The sequence below is a fragment of the Castor canadensis genome, chromosome 11 (genome assembly GCF_047511655.1).
Source record: "Castor canadensis chromosome 11, mCasCan1.hap1v2, whole genome shotgun sequence".
Classification (NCBI taxonomy): Eukaryota; Metazoa; Chordata; class Mammalia; order Rodentia; family Castoridae; genus Castor; species Castor canadensis.
In genome coordinates this window covers 56456186-56476184 of record NC_133396.1, presented here as the reverse complement: position 1 = coordinate 56476184, position 19999 = coordinate 56456186, and the positions used below count along the sequence as shown (strand labels likewise).

At 42.5% G+C, this 19999-nt stretch overlaps 1 protein-coding gene across 6 annotated transcripts in view; it reads right to left on the bottom strand.

Annotated features, from left to right (window-relative positions):
* Arhgap44 (Rho GTPase activating protein 44) overlaps positions 1-16159 on the bottom strand; it is a 155652-nt gene extending 139493 nt beyond the window's left edge. For 5 of the 6 annotated variants that reach the window (XM_074046866.1, XM_074046861.1, XM_074046863.1 and 2 more), the window contains exon 1: positions 15799-16159. In XM_074046866.1, coding sequence (XP_073902967.1) covers positions 15799-15851 — 53 coding nt within the window. In that variant the 5' untranslated portion in view covers positions 15852-16159. Of the gene's footprint in view, positions 1-15097; positions 15118-15798 lie in introns of those variants that run through there. The other variant, XM_074046864.1, reaches the window with a different exon arrangement.
* Between the last annotated feature and the right edge of the window lie 3840 nt (positions 16160-19999).

The following is a 19999-nucleotide window of genomic DNA, read 5'->3' as shown; positions in this document are numbered from 1 at the left end:
TTGAAAAACCCATTGTTGAGACCCTTTCACAGCAGCATGCTTCACCCCATCACTGGACTCTGGATAACGACCTGCTCCTATTATTTGCAAAGCACTGTGAACAACAGACAGCACATGGACAAGTAAGCCTCCATCTCTGCTGGGATGAACCACTTCTAGTCTAGTGAGGGAAAGAGACCAACAACAAATGGAAATCAAAGCAGAATTGCATAGGTTATATAAGAGAACAAGCAGAGTGCTGTGCAAACACAAAGGATGAGCAATTGTGGGGAGAGACTAGAGGGCTGAACTCTAAGAATGAATATGACAAATGGTTCTGGAGTCCCTTCTGATTCTATATTCCAAACACTGTGCTGGGGTTGAACAGACTAGTACAAGAGGCAGATGTATGCAGAACTATAACACGATGCACCAGTGTGAACTGGTGCTCTGGAATATAAAAGAATAGTTCCAATAAATAGAAATGAGAGGCAATAGCTCAATCAAAGGTGAAAACAAAGTAAGAACGTTTGGACTTCACTGGCTTACCACTCCCATGGTACAGTCTACAAACTCTGGTATGAAAACCATTCTGGTATGAATGGTTTTCACACTCAAAATCCAGGGTTAAATCAAGCTACAGAGAATGGTGTTGACTGTGTACCAGAAAGCTCTCTTCTTCCTTCCTTCTAAAGAAATTCTGATTGTCTTCAGATGTCCATTCCTCCACCATGGTCTCCTGATTTAGAGGAATGGGGATTCCAGAAAGGGTCTTGGTAGATCTAAGCCAGTCATCATCATGCTACCTTCCCTACCAATAACTAGCTGTTCAAAGACACACGCTAGAGCCCCATCAGTCCACCATATCCCCTCCTTTGGCATGTGTTAATGTAAACATGTAAAATAAATGAGCAAGACTAGAGGAAAGGACTCTTACCTCATAATCTGGTCCATGTGTCCTTCTCTCCTTTGTCTCCTCTTTTGTTTATGAACACAGAAGCAAATTATCTAAGGTGCTGTAACAACTGTATTTTGACCATAAAGGCAAGCTAGCCTGACACCAACAACTAAGACACCAATGAGGACATTGTAAAGAAAAATGGAAAGATAGCAGGTACCCTAAATCATAAGGTGCCTAGACTCTGCCTACTTGTGGATGCCCTGTCATCTGATATACAGTTTCCTTACTGTTATTTGAACATGATACAATGTATACATGGATCAATATATCACATAGTACCCCATAAATATGGATGATTTTTATGTGTCAATTAAAAAATAAATGTAAAGAAAGCAAAAGAAAGGTTTCTTCACTGTGTAAGCCACCCTGACTAATAACATCTGTTACTATAACTAAAAGTGTTCCAAGAGATACAAATGATCAACAGTTTTCTTTATTGTAGAACTTTCTATACAAATACAATTATGGATTGTCAGTTTCTAAGATAAATTTATGGTATGCAGCATTTCCTGCAGTCCTAAATTTTTTTTTAACTCTGAAATAAAACATGATGAAGAAAAAAGACATTCTTCAGTTCATGTATTCAAAAGTATGGTCTAGCCTATGCTACATGAAGCCAGCAAGAAATGTTTCAGAACAAGTACTGTGCCCCTGCAATAGTCCAGGCTAGAGTCACAAAAAGGTAAAGACATAGAAATAAAAAGAACAGATTAGGTGGGTGTGGCAGTGCATGCCTGTAATTTCAGCACTTGGAAGGCTGAGGGAGGACAATCATGAGTTTGGGGATAGTCTGGGCTACCTAGGGAAGACTCTGATTCAAAAAAAAAAGTCAAAAAAAAACAAACAAAAGATAAAATTTAATTTAGAATAGAGTCATAGCAACTAACTGGAAATGAAGGAGTGAAAAACAACTCCCCTGAATGCCAGGAAATATGCAGATCTGGAGAACCCTGGCAAATTGATCAAGGTGGGGTCTTTGATGTCACTGGTTAGAGAACCCAGTCAACATGTGGCTTTGCTAACTGACATTATCCCTTCCCCATCCTTTGGCCAGTGTCTGATTTTCCTTTTGCAAAATGCGTCTTCCCCACTGCTGTGTTAGGGGCTGCCCATCAAGAGAACTTCTTATTCTCCCATTGCACCTAAAGGAAGGTTGATGGCATGACCCAAACTTGATCTCTGTGAGTCTGTGAGTCTCCTTAGTAACCTAAGAACAGAAACTAAAGGGGAAGCACCCCTGAGGCTGTCCTGTGGCCTGCAGCTGGGGACTGGGTTGTAAATTCCCAGGCTGCACTGTCCAGCTCTTCCTTTGATTTTGTAGCCACACCTACCTTATCCAAAATGTTTCTTTTTTTTTTTTTTTTTTTGCTTATTAGGTGGAGTCCACACTTGTTGCTGCAACCAGAGAAGCCTAGCTGGTCATGGGAGGTCACACAGACCACGTTTGGCAGCAGTGGGGCACTAGAGCTGATCCTGTGTGGTTCTACAGATAACAATAAAGCATTGTAGATTTCAAAACAGCTGGAAGAACGGGTTTGGAACTGTTTTGACTACAAAGAGAGGATAAATGGTTGGAAAGGTTGATATCCTTACCCTGATTTCAACATCACGCACAATAAGCACATGTATCCAACATCATGTGATGCCCATCAAGGTGTACAATTTTTATGCATCAATTTAAAAAAAGAAATGATAAAATATTTGAGATGAAAATGCTTGTTATCCTGATTTTATTATTACACACTGTATGCATATGTATATATGTCAAATTATCACAGTGCCCTCCATAAATACATAGAATTATGTGTCGTTTAAAACAAAGACAAAAAAGGAAAAAAATCTCTAAGCCATCAAAACAAAGAAAATTAGTGGCAATGATCTAAGACCATTAGTATATCATTTCCTAAGAGAAAACAATTTTATACTATAAAATGAAATCTGAAGGCTGGGGGCAGTGGCTCTTGTCTAATATCCTAGCTATTTGGGAGGTGGAGATCGGGAGGATCACAGTTCAAGGCCAGTACAGGCAAAAAGTTCAGGAGACCCCGTCTTAACCATTGGCTGGGCATGTTTGAACACGTCTGTCATTCCAGCTATGATGGAACCATACCATAAATAGGAGGATCGAGATCCAAAAACGAGATTCTATCTTAAAAATAACTAATGCAAAAAACACTGTAGGCATGGCTAAGTGGCAGAGCACCTGCCTGGCAAGCATGAGGCCCTGAGTTCAAACCCCGGTATTGCAGAAACTAAGAAAGAAAGAATTTGACATATCCTTTCTAGAACATTGCAGAAAAGAGGTTTTCCACGTTAAAAAATTAAGGCTCAAGAAAACTTCAAACACATTTGAATTTAGACCTAAAAGAATCCCAAGGATAAAATGTCATAAAAAAAACTGTGACCACAGTTGCCTACTTTGTTTTGAGTCGTGGGAGCTTTTTCCTTTTTTAAAATAAAATTTGTTTATTTTTAAGAATCTGGAAACTAAAATACAAGAAGCAGAATTCAAATTACTCCTAATCCTCCTCAAAGATAAACACCACTGCCTTTACCTTCCAGTCTTTCCTGATTTCCTGCCAGTCTTTTCTCTGCAGTTTGTTTTAATTCTGTACAACCTCAACTTGGTACCTACATCTATCTTTATCCTATTTCCTTATCTTAAACATTTCTCTACATCCTCAAATCTTCTTAATGTTAAGGAAACATTAAAATAGTTACATCTATATACATATACCAGATTTTACTTTCCATTACTATTAGGCACTAAAATCCTCCCAATTTTTTCCCCTACTGCAAAGTCATCCAAGTACAGCAATGAAAAGCATCAGTGCTGTTGGAGCCAGGAGACATGGAAGCAAATCACAACCACTGCCCTCACTACACGTGCAACAAGCAGCCACCCAGGCTCCCTGCTGGGAGACTGCTGTAGAAGAGAGGGAAATGCCGGAATCTATTCTTAGCACGGTTTTGAGGACCCAAGAGGGAGATACAGAAAGTACAACATAAGCATTGTCAAGGTGCACACTTAAAAAACAGTGCTTATGACAACGAAGTGAGTGGGCACACCTCGCTGTCAGAGGCCATTGTGTGCACTGGGTTCTTGGAACTAGAAGCCCCATACACTGGTTGAGGTCTCTTTTCAGGTCCCTGTTTGGCTCATACTTACTTAAGGGAAGAGTCTGCAGGAGCTTTTGCAGATTCAGAAACTACATTCTTGCCACATTGAGGGAAAAAAAGAACCTTCAATAGCAAGTTCTTACCCTTTCTGCTGAAACTGCAATAAGGACACAAAGGGAAGAAGCTTCTATTGACAGAAATTTCATTTCATGCTCTTTGTGGTTATGGCTACATACTAGATACTGCATTATCTTAAATGAATGTGACATTTTTATTTTTATTCGAGTCAGGAGCAGTTAATTAGCATTTCTAAAGCCACCTAAACTGAAAGAACTTAGGGGCCCTGGGCTTCAGAGACAGCAATGTTGGGAGAGCAGAGCAGGAAGCATTTGCCCAAGCCTGACCCACTTAGGATAGAGTTGAGCTTTGGCTGGGCCTCTTTTTAGCCTCCATTCCCCTACCTGTGAAATGGGACTAGAACCAGCACCCATTCATGTAGATGCTGCAATGAGTAAATTAAAATAACACCTATAGGGTACATGCACCCAGTTCCTGCAATAGGTGACATGTGTGGTTTGTGTGGCTTTTGTGGCTCTCCTTCCCTGCCCCTGGCAGGATTGCCTTTCCCTGCTTTATTTGAAGTGGGCTGTGGCCAGCTGACTTGCTTTGGTCAAGGAAATGTCAGAAGTGGCAAGTGTCACCTTCAGAAGAAGTATAAGCAGTGAGAATGAGGCTCATTACTTCCCTATTTCTGGCTCTGCCACCACAGAGCCAGGTGTGGAATGGAGGCCAGAGCAGCCTGAGGTCCCAAAGGGCTAGCCCCACCCCCATAGGCCAGTGTAAGCCTCTGAAGTTTGGGGGATGGGGAACAGTTGTTACAGCAGCTTAACTTACACTAATCACAGCTACACAATAACTATTGGTCACGTGGCTATTAAACGAGAGGACACTGCCATTCCTGACACCCCCAGGTATTTCCTCCGGTCATGCTCCTGGTTAACCACAGAAAAACTAAACTGGATTTGAGAAAAGAAGACAAATGGACATCAATTGCAAGTTGTAATTTTCAAGTACTCAAGAACATAAATAAGGTCAAAATAAATGCTTTGTGTCAAAGAGACTTTCAGCACAGCAAGGAATAGTGGTAATAAGTATAATTTATTGAGTGCTTATTATAACTAGGAGTTAAGCTAAGGATATTATATTTATTATCTTATTTAACCCTAACCCCAGCAATAATCCCATAAAGTAGGTGCCATGTCAGTATGGTAGGAAGAGAATTTCAGTTCTCTTAAATACATATATCAAAAAATGAATTCTGACACGAGAGGCAGCGAGTAGTAAGCAAGAGGAAAGTTTGCTACCCTCTGACAGATCTGGCCAATTCCTGTGGAGGATGATGCTCTGTGATGGAGGCAGAATGACCTTCTCAAACCTGAACTCTGAAGGAGAGGGCAGGGAAAAGGGATATGGCGTGTGCAGAGAAATGAAAAGATGGGCGGAGGGAGAGGAGGTAGAAAAGGCACTGGTGATTCAGCTATGAGGAGGCTCCTTGTCTCTAGTCACTTCCAGGAGACCTTTGTGACTAGTTTCTGCCAATGAGATGTAAACCAAGTGACCTTCGTAAATCCCAAGCCAGGCATTTAAGACCCAGAATGCCATTTTTATATTCTCTCAGGGCCGTTAGCAATACTGGAGGAGGAGGGAGAAGGAGGGGAAGATGGATACAGACTAGAGTCCCAAATCCCAAGTGGAGGAGAGCTGTTCTCGGGAGTTCCTAGACTCCCAGCACATTTTCCATGAGCCTAAAATAAACTCTTGCTACATCAAGCCACTGAGTTCCAGAACTCATGTGCACCTAGCACATCCTGACTCATCCTCACATACAACATGGAAGACTGAAGACTCAGCAAAATACGCCCAAGGAATCAGGAGGAAATATGATCATTAAAAAATCTGAATTTGCTTTAAAAATTCTACTGCTCAAGAGCAAATGCAAAAGAAACCCTAATGAAACTAGATTAAACCTAAGCACTAGCACCAGGATAGGGGAACCTGGGGCAAAGTTACTCAAGGGGAAAAAGAGGGAAAAATTCAAGTTAGGCATGACATTGGAAATACAAATACATATTCAGAAAGTCTACCAAAATTTTTTAAAATATCAAAAATTATTTTTCTAAATATAGGCTTTTCTGTAAAATACGTTATTCACAGTGACTCAAGAAGAGATAGAAAACATGAATAGTTCAATGACCGTTTCAGAAATCTGGAAAACTGTCAAAGAACATCAAAAAAAAAAAAAAAAGTTCTTAGAAAGTTAACCTCAACCTTCAAAGAATGAGCAAGTTCCCATTCTTACCATTCCACAGAAAAAGGAGGAGGTTGAAAAGTCATGTTTACACTGCTATCAAAACATGACAGGTATAGTAAAAGAAAAAATGCAAATGCTCTCTGAATGCCAAAATTCTAAATTAAATCTAGTTGTATAGAAAAAATAACAAATCAGTCAGGTATGTTACAGGAAGGCAAGGAGCATTCACTATCAGAAAAACCTATGGCAGTTCAAGTGCTCAAAACACATAGGACTAATGGGTAGGTCTCAAGCACTTTTGTGCCTCCAGCACAGAGAACAAGGTCTGGGACTTAGTAAGCACTCAGGAAATGTTTATGGAACAAATCATGGAGAGAATATTAATTAATTAGAGGGAAAAACACATTATGATTACTAGTAAAGGCCACCATAACAAATCAAATTTAACTTTAGTGTCAAAGAAAAACTCTAAGTAAAATAATATTATGTAGTATGTAACACAATTAAAAAATCTCTCAAACCAACCATCCTGCCTTTTTATTGAAGCCAATAAGACATGGATGCCCATTACTGCCACAATACTGCAATACTATTCTATGAGTCCTAGATAATGTAATTGGACAAGAAAATAAAGTAAGTATACACACTAGAGAGGAAGGTGAAAAACTTATTTACAAAAGATATGGCTAATGAAAATCCTATAAACTTGATTTTTTAAAAAAAAAGTATTTAAAAATAATGAAGTTCATAAAGGAACTGCTAAGATATAAAAATCATAAGTTTCCCATATTCTAGCAACAAGGAGTAAGAGAAAACATAACAAGTGATTTTGATCACTAAAACTACAATAACAAGGACAAATTCTCTAAAAATAAAAGCAAAATCCCATAGGACTAAATGGATTTAAAACTGCTTCATGGATCATACACAGGCTACTCCCAAATGACCAAATGAAGATTTACTTTTTTGACACAGAGTCTCACTACGTAACACAGGCTGGCCTAGAACTTGCTATGTCACCTAGGCCAGTCTTGAACTCTTGAGCATCCTGCCTCTGCCTCCCAGGTGCCGAGATTATAGCCAAACACTATCACACCCTGCTCCAAATGAAGAATTCTCATTATACTCAATATTGCTAAAATATTATTTTTTTCCACCTTAATATACTCATTTAAGAAAACACTGAGAGAGAATGAGCAAATAAGCATAACCAAAAACATCTGGTCAGCTTCCTTCCACAGGAGAGCTGTCTCCAGGTGAGCTGTGCTTAAGGCACAGAAGAGCCGTCCACCTACGCTTTGAGTTCTGATGACCAAATCAAGGAGTAGCCCTTGCTGCAGCAGAGGTTCCACCCAACACTGGGGGTCTCATGGTGAGGATTAATCCACCACCACTCATGAGGCAGCTGAGTCCGCCTCAAATTCCTGCCAGATTGATAAGGCAGGTCAAGGGAACAAATAAGAAATCCTAGAAACAGACACCAGTAGATGAAATCCGTCAGTGCATAATCACATATCTCAACACAGTACACGTGAATGACACTGTCAATTTAATAGTAGAGTAATTTTAAAAAAAGAAGAAAAAGAAGTGTGACATCTAACTCATGCCATTCTCCAAAATGATGACTGACAAATGACAGATTTGATGGCAAAATTAAATTATTATACATAGTGATGAAAATGTACAAATGTTTATATAATCTAGGGGCTGAAAAAGGATTCCTAAACATAACGTTAAAGCACAAACCATAAATAGATTCAAAAATCACAAGTGTTAGATTTCTAGATGAAAAGGAAAAAAAGACCTAGGCCAAAATCTAAAAGGTTAAAAAAAAAAAAACCTGCAGAGAAATGTGTGTGACATATGACAAAGCATATCTATTTTATATACTAAAAATTACCTCAAAAGATCAGTAAGAAAGCAGTTACAAACATGACCATAGAAAAATAGGGCAAAGACAAATACCAGAAAAAGCAACAAATGTCCAGAAGACAAAAAATGCTGAACCTACTAAAAATTAAAAGTGGTAAAAGGAGAGGTTTCTCTTTCTACCCACAGAATTAACAAAGTCATCATATTAATTGCTGATAGAACTGGGGAAAGGATATTGATAACTCTACTAAGGATGGGAAAATAGCCTGTGGGTCTGTATATATAAAATACATACACTCACAAAATATGAAAAACTCACATGCTCTTTGACCCAGAAATCCTACTTTTAAGACTTCAACCTAGGCAAGAAATATTTGCCAAGTGTTCAGCAAAAGGAAATGGTTAAATATAGGGTAGAGTGAGCCCATCTTATTTGTGGATTTATTACACACAGCTTTGACCAAATGCAATCAGAATCAAAGAAATTTCAAAAACAAAAATTTTTAATTCCCATGCATTTCATTCCACAGCTCATGGGTGTGTTGAGGCTCTTAGTCCCGTGTTAACATCAGCTATGGTTTAAATCGTTGCATTATTTGCTGAGTGTTTTCCTGCCCTTCACTTTGGGAAAAATCTGCCTCCCAAAAGGCAAATGTTGCCCCAAAATCAAGGTGAAAGTGAACTGAAGTGATAAAATGAAAATCTGAGATTTGCTGAAAGACAGCCAAGTCTTTAGTGGAAGCTGGGTGGTGTCACAGGGAAAAAACGGACCTAGCATCCACAGTCAGCCTGAGTTTTATGCATCCTGAGCATGTGGGGAGCTTCCTCCTAGGAGGGCTCCTTGGAGCTATCGACCTGCCAAGACCAAGGATCTCCTACATTACATAACCAGGAAATTTTGTTGCGGCCCTATAGTTATTGACATGGGATCATATTCAAGCTATAACTGAAGGGTTACAAAAAAATGAGTTACAAAAACAGTATACGTTGTATGGTCACTACTCTTTTCTTAAGAATATACAATCAGGTGCCCCATAATGATGTTTCAGTCAACGACAGACTGCATATATGACGGTGGTCCCAAAAGATTATATCACTTAGTGATGTCATAGTCATCTTAGTGTATTCAAGTACACTCTGATACACAACCAAGAAACCACCTAATTGTGATCCCTGTTCTTAAGTGATACATGACTGTATACATTAAAAACTTACAAAACTGTAACTGAAATATTAACTATGGTCTCCAGGTAGTAAGATTATTAGTGAGCTTCCCCCTTTTGCCTATGCATAAGTTTATGATTTTTCTACAACAAATATTGCTTATGCAACTAAAAAGACAGTTGAAAAAAACAAATTGAATTCTGTGGGAAAACAAACATTTCTTCTAAAAATACTCTAAAGTTGGAAAATGAAAGCAAAAACATCTGCTTCCTGGACAGAAAGGAGCATTTGAAAATTGCTAGATAACTAACAGCTCCCCCAGGCAATGGGGTTCCAGATTCCTGTACTGCAGGGGGAGTTGACCTTCCCACTGTGGCCTCTTAACCTCCTCTTTCGCTACACACACCTTGAAACCTGAGGCATCGTTTTTATTATTTACTATCCTTATCAAAACAGCATTTGGAATAATCTGCTCTTGATTACTAAAAAAGGGGGTACTTAAGAAACCCCTCGTAAAACCCAAACCCATAAACTACTGTTTTATTCCCATGGCTGCTAATTTACTTTTTCTACAGAGAAAAAAAAATTAAAAACAGTCCTTCGCAACCATCATAAACAATCCTGGTGGATGCTGATGAATTTCTTCGATGGAGGCAAATGCGAGGGGAAGTGATTTAATTGCTACTTAAGAGAACAGCTTCCTCACAGTGACTTGCAGGTCTGGGTAAGTGAATTCTGCAAGAAATGCAGGCAGCCTCATGCATGCAGCCCAACAGAAGGTGAACCCTGAAGACTTTGCACCAGAAGGAGCTTTGACACAAGAGCAAAGAACAGTCTCTGCAGATCTGCCAGCCTGGTCATCAGTGGGATAGTGTGTTCAGTTATCTCTCACCTATGCACACCTCAGCAGGAGGTAAGGCCTGTGCTTCCAGAACTGTACTGAAGAACACTGGGGGATAAGATTGGTTCTGGGCAGCCATGCAAGGCTGAACAGGAAGCCTGCAGCAGGGTATGTGGTAGTCTGACATGTCCGAATCACAATCAGGGAAATAGCAGAGAGAGAACAAAGCGATAGGTGACTAATCTGGGCTTGGTTCTGACTTCCCTAATGTCCTATTGACTGGATCATGGTTTTTAGCAGGCCTCCTGAAGGGTGGGGCAGCTGCTCAAAGGAACCATCAAGGAAAAGATCCTCAGTGTATTTGACCTGAGCAGAAATGCCTGCAGTACTAGAGCACGCACAGTCTGCTGTAGCCTTGGCACCCAGCTCAGGACCACTGGCCAGTGCCCGGATGACTGCAGCTGCACAGAGAGCCCACAGCAGCAGGAATGTTTGGCAAGGCTGTGCATCAGAACCCAAGCCAGCTCAGCTCCACCTTGCACACTAGGCAATCTAGGAATGGAAAACAGGCTCTGGACACAAAACTTGGTCTTCCATCCCCAACTCAATGGCCCCTCAAACCACATAAGCCAACACTACTCAACCAGCCTTGCTCCCTCCCACACATCCTCAGTGACTTGCTTACTCTCAGACACCTTGAACAGCACTGATCTTATTCAGTGCCACCACTCAGCAATGGCTGTTGGAATCTGTTTCTAATAAACTCTCTCCATTTAGGAGGTGAGTGGTTTTGGAAGGTTGAATGGGCAAGCAAAAAAGGAAAATGACAATTTAGGAGGCAAAGACAGAATCACTGATCAGGGCCAGCCTGGGCAAAAAAACTTAGCAAGAACCTCTATCAAGCTGGAGGGATGGCTCCAGTGGTAAAGTATCTGCCTGGCAAGCAGAAAGCCCTAAATTCAAACCCTAGAATAGTGTCAAAAAAAAACCAAGCTGGGCATATCTGTAATCCCAGGTAAATAGGAGGCAGAGTCAGGAGGCAATCTGAGACCAGCACAGCCAAAAACATGAAACTCTATCTGAAAAAAAAACCTAAAGCAAAAAGGGTTGTGGCTCAAGTGGCAATGCTTGCATAGCAAGTTCAAGGCCTGAGTTCAAATCCCAGTATCGCAAAAAAAGAAAAAAAAAAGACCATTTGGTGAGTCCCCACTTGGCCTAGGCTCCCTTCAACCTCATCATAGCCCTCTGAGATGGGGGTTACTGCAGACTGAAACAAAATCGTCCTCATCAGAGCAAGGTGCCAATTTTACTTCTTCCATGTGCTCTTTGACTTAGTAGGTCTCAGGTGCTAAGGTTTCAGCTCAGGGCTTTGTTTACTCAACACAAACCAAATGTCACTTCCAAGAAAAATACTCATCTTTCAGGATGGGTCTCACTCCAGCCATAGACTCCACTGAAGGTAAAAACTGGTACCATCTATTGGACATGAACTAAACCCTCCCTTAAATCTTCCCTATCCTCCCAAAGCCCAGCAATACACCTCTCCTCACTCCTCTGACATCCATTCCCTTCACAAGATTAAAGAAGGATGGCATCAGGAGCTTTCCCCATCTTTGAATCACTTTCTACAATCTCTGTGTTTATAACATGTGGATCTTTTGCTAACTTATTCATCTAGTCACCAAAGAATTTCAGAGAACCTACTATAGGCCAAGCATCAGGGCAGTTGTCCCTGCCCCCAAAGAGCTTAAAGTCTAGTGGGGAAGATGAATGAAAAGGAATAAAAATTACAATATAATTGAACCAGAATAACCATGGCATACCTTTTGAATGCAGGTTCCAAAAGGGATCTTAGTTCCATATTGCAGTATTCCCCAAACCAGAGCAGTGCCTGGCACACAGGTGGTGCCCAATCAATACATATGGAGTGAGTGAATTCAAATATGCCAGTGCATACAATCCAATCACAGCCACTATTGATTAAGTATTTCCTAGTGCCAAGCACTGTGTTAGGCACTTTCATCATTTTAATCACAATAATCCCATTACCACAGGGCAATCCTTACCATTCCCATCTTGCAAATAAGGGAACTAATGTGCAGAGCATTAAACTCAAGCTCAGTAAGCAGCAAAGTGTATCTGTCCCACTTGATCGTCCGTGCTCCTCACCATGTGGCACAGGGTGTGCTTCCCAAGGGATGGATTGAAATGAAGGGTCACAGAGTGGAAAGTTCAAAGCAGAAGGAACCGTGCAAAGCTGCAGAAGGAGACCAAGGAGATGAAATCTTTCCCAGTTAAATACAATGGGTTTTAGCAACTCTTCACAGTTGCTAAAGTCTTCTCTACTTCTTGGATCTGAGCACTTCAAGGGAAAAACTAGAAACCCAACAGAGCAGATTTAAGTAGGGCAAACCCTACATTACTCAAGTGACTCAAGCCAGTCTCTACCAATTTTAAATTCAGAACAACCCCAGAACCTAGGATTTACAAAAGGCAGCTGTGAGGAGCCATGAAGAATGGCAAGACTCAAGTCCACCTCTCCATCTTCGCAAAGTCACCATTTCCAAAAAACATAAGGACAAGAATCCAGTGGCTTACTAACCAACCCTATGAAGCGCCTTACAATTCTCCACCTAAGGTGCAAACTTCCAATCCTATGTGTGTCTACTGATTTAAGAAATTAAAAGCTAGGTGAGATGGCTCATTCTATAATCCCAGCTACTCCTGAGAAGATCAGAAAAGCTGTAGGTATGGCTCAGGTGGTAGAGTGTTTGCCTAGGAAGCACAAGGCCCTCAGCTCAAACCCCAGTACCACCAAAAAAAAGAAAAAGAATCAGAAGTAAATTCTGACCCTTTTACTCCCTTACACATAGGATTGTAACTGACAATGTTCTCAGTAGGATAAAGGAAATGCTGCCCCTTTCACTTGCCCTCAAGGACCAAGAGTAAACTGTTTTAATCTTGGCAATAAATATTGATTGAGCATCAATTGCCTACAAGGCACTGTGCTGTATGTCCTTGGCATGCAAGGGCAATCAATACATTCTCTTGAAGGCAGACAGGCAAGAAAATAAAAACTAAAAGCATTCAAATAGTGATGAGAGCTGTGCAAAAATGCAAGGGATGATGGTCTAGAGAGTGAGAAAGAGGAGGAAGGGTTTCTCAAAAGTCTTTAAGCTAAGACCGGATTGATGAGAAAGAACACTTGGGAGGAGCCAGACTCAGCTAGGCAAGGAAAATGGAAAAACAGCAAGAACAAAAACCCTGAGATGGAGATGAACATGGTGTGTTTGGGGGTAAAGAAGTCCATGTGGCTGGAGCTCAGAGATGAGAGTGTAGAGCAGAGTGAGTGAGATGAGACAGAGATGGTCTTGTAAAGCCACTGGGAAGACTGGGAATGCTAAGTGGAATGAGATACCATTGGGAGCCATTAAGAAGCAGGGTAACATGAACCGATACAAGCTTTGAAAAGGTCCACTCTGGATTTCACAAAGGCAACGCAGGCTGGCCCTCATTTTACGTGGGGTACTGTCTGACAGAGACAGAATTCATCCACAGGCCAACATCCAGCAGAGTCCTGCAAAAAGTAGTAAGCACCCTTTGGGTGACCAGCTACTTGTACTTCTAAGAATATGCTTTCAATAAATATGGTCACTTTTTCTTTTCTTTTTTCTTTTCCTAGTACTGGGGACTGAACTTACTTAGGCCACTTTTTTGAAAGCCCAATTTCCCTCACTTTTTTTCCTTCCATGAAAGATAGTGAAAAATAAGGTATTATGGCCAAGGCTCAAAATCTTATCACAAGATTTTAAAAATCTTATCACAAGTCCTTTAAAAAGACAGACGAATAGTGTTTCAGGGAGGCAGTATAAACACCTTCCAAACCTTTAGATTATGGCACTGAACTGAAACTCCAAGACCAAGGGAAACCAATGATCTATGTCCAGAGTCAACCCCACCCCCACCACTCTGTTGGTCTGATATGAGATGCCAACCTGCAGGATGATGCAGAGGCCAAGATATTCTTGACTGGTCAGCTTGACAGTCATCCAATAAACTAGTACCAGGAAAACACTATCTCAGCATCCACAATACCAAAGGCAGTCCACGTGAGGCTATATTTGTGGCAATACCGTGCCAAAAATCTGGGCTAATCTGACTCTGCTATTCATAAATTCCCCCTCATTTTAAAGCACATGTGTTTGGGAGGAAAAATGAATCCAAGTGAATTTTAGACATTGTTACTTGGAAACCATCTGGAGTCCCCGGAAGCATAAGAAGCCACCCCAATCCCTGCCCTCAAGTACCCACTGTAACTAGGGCAGTGTGCTTAGATGGGAACATAGGTGTCCTCTAGTCCCCAGGGAAGTCCCCACCCCCACCCTGCTAGGTGCCAGTTCAAAGCTCCACTTCCCACCCAAGAAAGGTATTTGGTTTCTTGGTAAACCTAGCGGAGAGCCCTCAACGTGTTGAGCTTGCACTTGAATCGCACCCAAGGCTGGGTTCTTTGCTATGCAATTGCTTGAGAATTGCACACCTGAATTCCTTTGCCACAGCAGTGACAGGAAATCTTTCCCCAGGCGCAAGGAGTTCCATGGTGGGGGGGACCCTCTACCTAACAATCCTGTGTTCAAAACATGTCTAGTTTTGGAAGAGACCCACTGAAATCCTTATGTAACCTTAAGAGATGTTGGCACCCTGCAGAACTGCTCCTGGAGACACTGGCCCAGATCTAGCTCATTTTCTCTGTGATGAAAGCAGACTGGGTCCTGCAGCTTCCTAGGCCTGGCCCCAGTAGACTGTGGGGCCTCTGTCCCCCTCCCCTACCTGACTGCCATCCCCGGCTTACCTCATCTTCCAAAGGAGTTGGACCTCCCTTTCTGCAGCCTTCCTCCCTGCCTCCACTGAAATCAGTCTTAGGATCAAGCCCAGAACAGCGCCATACCACCAACACCTTCCCTTCCCTCCCACCCCTCCCCCGCCATCCTCTCTCCACCACCAAACGCTAGAAGAAACCCGGTCAGGAAAGTGATCCAGAATCTCATACAGTCATAGTCCCTGGAAACAAACACAGCGGGAGGGGCAGGCCGACCAGGCCCAACACTTCCCCTGGACCCCGAAGCAGACCCAACCTCGGCGCAGGGGCGGAGAGGGATCTCCGGAGCCTGGCTGCGGCTCGGCGGCCTCCAGCACAATCAGAGCGAACACCTGTTTCTAGGAAGATTCGCGGCCAGAGGGAGAAGGGAGTCCCGGGGAAAGGCGGGGAGGACGCGGTGAAGGGGCAGCCGGGGACGCAGGTAACGGATGCGTCACACTGTGCGCTTGGAAACAGTAGCTCGGAGCCGGCTGGCAGCTAGAGAGAAGGGCTCCGGGGTCTGGGAAGTTCAGAAAGGAGGGGTCGCTCCTGGGAGTGGACCCCTGGATAGGACGGCGAGGAGGGAGGGAGGGAAGAAGGGAAGGAAGGAGGCCGGAGGGCTCCATCACCTGCGCGCCCCGCGAATGCAACCCCGCAGGCGCGCACCGGCCCCGGGCTGCCCGCGGGTGACCTACCTGCCCACCGTCTGGTTGGCCAGCTGGCGCATGCGATTGAACTGCTTCTTCATCGTGGCCCCGCTGCCGCGCTAGTCCCGGAGCTGGGGAAGGACGGAGCAGCGCGGAGCCCGCCTCAGGGTTACATGGCTCCCGCGCGGAGCCTCCGGGCGACGGCGACGGCGGTGGCACTGCGGCGCCTCCGGGAGCCGTCTGGCCCGCGCGCGGCTCCCTCCCGAGGGCACCTCCGCCTACTCCTCCTCCAGCCGCGCCGCCTCCTACCGCATCCTCCTCCCGCGCATCGCACTGCCCTCCTAGCAACGCCGGGGGGCGGCCCTCGGAGCCCGCCCGGTCCGCCCGGGCTGCAGCCCCCAGCCCCCAGCCCCCAGCCGCCAACCCCCAGCCCGGCGCGCGGACCCGGGAGTCTCCGCAGGCTGCCTGGCAGGCTGGCCGGGGGTCTCCGTGCGCCTGTGCAAGGGCGCCGTGCATGCTGGGACTTGTAGTTTTTCAGCCTGCGCCCACTTTTCCTCTGTCCAAAGTTTGCAAGGACAGCTGAGAGCAGAGGTGGGAGAAGATAGCATCGCCAACAGCTTTGTACTTTAGTATTCTAGTAAAGAAAATGCTCTGCTGTTCTAAAAAATGATACAGTAAGACCAAGAATGCAGCAGCAAATAGTGAGCCTCTGTCTCCTACTGCACGTTAAGTGAATGTGAGGCGTTACTGTTGTGAATTCACAAGAGGAAGGTCTTCTGTGTCAGAGGGTGCAAGGCTCGTTTAAATTGTGTAAGGTCACCTGACTCGTGCTAAGATGCAGGATTAATTTTGGGGCACAGGGATTGACGGCAGATTTTAAAGCAAGCATAGCAAGCATCCCAGAGGGTCATCCTTAATTTTCATCAAACCCAATAAGTAACCAGAGCCAATATAGAAGAAGGATATAATCATAGTGGTATCATGTCTGCTGGCCCATCCTCACTGAGACAGATTTCTTGTATGGCTTAGATTCTGGTCTCATAGCTGTTCCCACCTCCCTTTCACCACCAGAAGATCAGGGGTATCCTCTGGCCTGCCCACCAGCATTGTGGGCTATATTTTTCTAAGCATAACTGACACCTTAAGAAAGCCACGACCTCCACACAATGCCAGTGGGCTGGCCAGAGGATGCCCTGTGGCTTTCTTAAGGTGTCAGTTATCCTTAGAAAAATATATCAGATTGAGGTAAGATGTTATATCATTCCATGGTAGGAGCCTTGGATCAAATAGATACAAGTTTCTATATTAGACTTCCATATGCCTGTTAGCTAACCTTAGGGAAATTGTTTAACCTCTCTACTCTTCAGTTTGCTCATCTCTAATAGAGAAATAATGCTGCCTGATAAATAGAAAAGAAGAACTCTTTGTTAAATCAAATTATATATAAATTACTATGTAAAACGTTCTGCCACACTCATCTATACCAAACACAATAGTAGTTAACATAATAGGGAAAAATTTCATTCCTTCAACAGAATTTCTATTCTGTTAAGTGAAAGAACTTTTTGAAATGGGATATTTTCAGATGTTGATTAGAGTTGAAGGATATCCTAAATATGGCTCTAAGTATCTTGCTGGCCAGCTGAACAAAAGATGGTTTGAGGCATGTCTTGGCTGAATGAACACGAAGTCTTTAATTAATTGTGAATGTAGCCTCTGCTAATTAGGTCAGGCAGATCTAGCCAATTAACTAGTAAAGGCATTATTTGCTTTTACTGACTCTTTCTACAATGCAAATATAATGCTTATACAAACTGAAATTATTTCCATTTAGAATCTTTTAAAAACATGCCACAGCATGAATTTAACATGCGTAAGTAATAGTGAGACATTAAGGGCACTATATGACTTTTAACAACACTACTTCTGGTAGCATTTAGACTTACTTGCCTTATCCAATGCAGTGGCCCCTGGCCACATGAGGCTATTAAAATGTAAATGAATTGAAATTAAACAAAATTAACAATTTAGTTCTTCAGTCACCCTACACACAATTTAAGGGCTTAACAGCAACCAATGCATTTTCTGCTTCCTATCCCAGGGGAGAAAGCGCAGAAAAAAGGAACAAGGTAAGTTTATTTATTTGGTCTTTAAAACCATACTTCAGAAACATATGTAAGAGATAGAATTTTTAAAAAGTTTTGAACTTCAAGAATATAGGCTTTGGAGCATTAATAATGAAGACTACAATATACTGCCTATTGTAAAGAGCCCACAGGCTGTATGTGTGTGTGTGTGAGAGAGAGAGAGAGAGAGAGAGAGAGAGAGAGAGAGAAGGAGAGGGATGAAAAAGAGAAGGAGGAAAGATGATGCATGTGTAGATTGTCCCAAAATTTTACTCCCTATAGGAAGAAATTATCCTTCACTTTCCCTCTGAGGTCAGCATCAGTCATGTGATTTTCATTGGACAGTGAATATCTTGCCTCCATCTTTTTGTAGTTGTTGTTTACCGTAATACCACCAGTCAGCTAAGACCACCCAGTTGGAGTGAAAAAGTTTAGCTTGGCTGCTTCAACTCAGAGGTTTGGGGATTGCTTGTTACCACAACATAACTGACTCTAAGTTGACAACTACCTTACACATCTCTAAAAGTGCCTTCAAAGTCACCCCTTCCCATGGTCAATACTTAGGTTGGGTCAGGCAGGCTGGAGGCAGAACTATGATATACCTTTTTGGGGTCTGGACACAGTGGACAAACTGTTCTCCATTCTTGAATGAAAGTTAGTTGTGGCAAAACTCACAGAGATCCTCTGCCTTCTAAGGCACAGGAGTAAAAAGGATGTCTACATGGAGTACCTAAAGTTCCTACATGTCAGTCTTGTGCAGCCAAAGACATCCTGCACCCAGCCATGTGCATGATTTGGGGGGGGGGGAAGGGGAAGGCAGTCTGTGCCATACCAGGAGAGTCTACAAAAGTACCTGAACAAGAGTTGTATGTGAGAGCTGCTGGGACCAAAGATGAGCAGGTGACAGCAACTGCCAAGATATAGAATAAAGAAAGCTGCATTGTCTGAAACTTAATTTCTACCACTGAGAAGAAATTAACTTCATTTGCAGAAGAAAAGAGGAGGAAGATAGGGAGAAGGAAAATTCTATTTCTTGCATACTTGGCTTTGACCTATGCGAGCATTACACTTCCCTGCTTCCATTGACCTGATTCACTTTGGTCACATGACTTGCTGTGGCCAACAAAATATATGCTTCTTCCTTACTTCAGCAATTTTATTTATCTGAAATGTTTCCAAAGAAATTTGAAGCTGCTGAATTAAAAAAAATCATTTTAGCCTCTTCATTTGAGTGCAGGCATCCACTAAAACTGCCCTGACAAACACCAGTCACTAGCTACACGTGCTTATTTAAATTTAGTTTTAAATTAGGTTAAATAAAATTAAAAGGTCAGTTCCTCAACTACTGTTACCCATATTTCAAGCATCCAAGAAGAGCATGTGGCTAGTGACTACCATATTAGGCAGAGCAAAATAGAACATTTCCATCATTATAGAAAGTCCCACTGGGCAGTGCTGGTCTAAATAGTAGGATTCAAAATACAGGATCCAGCAAAAGAGAGAAATCTGGAGAAGAGGTCATAAACTCAGAGATAAGTATGGGCAGTCATTTTGCTGAGCCTCTCAAAACCACTCTTCATCAATTACTATATGCAGATTATAATACAATATCTCTAGGCCACAAATTTTTGGCAACCACTAATTGAGAAATCCATTTGCTTAGTTAATTGCTGTTGGTGTGGATATTCCTGAGCCTTATGGTATTTAATGTGCCCAAACAGCACTTAGTGCTACAATATAACCGAGGAACAGTATGTGTGGTTCTTGGATTCTAACCACCTGTATCCCTACAGGTATCGAACTTGCTCCATAACCATTAAGTTCCAAAGTATCTTCTCAATACGATGATAGGTGGTCCCATCTTCGGGTGTGGCAGATTGCATCTTCAACTCCAATTTTCAGCCCTTCATGGTTCCATAGCTTCGCCATGGCCACCTCATGAGCACAAGATATGTCTTCACCTAATCACCTGTGCTTGCCCCCAAAGTATGCCTTCTGAGACTTTATACATTTTTTTCTTGTCCTCTTACAAGTAGCTGCATGTCCCTCATCTTGTTCTCCAGAACAAACACTCACAAAGCAGGCCTGATACAGACTAGAACAGAAATTAGAAGAGTAATTGA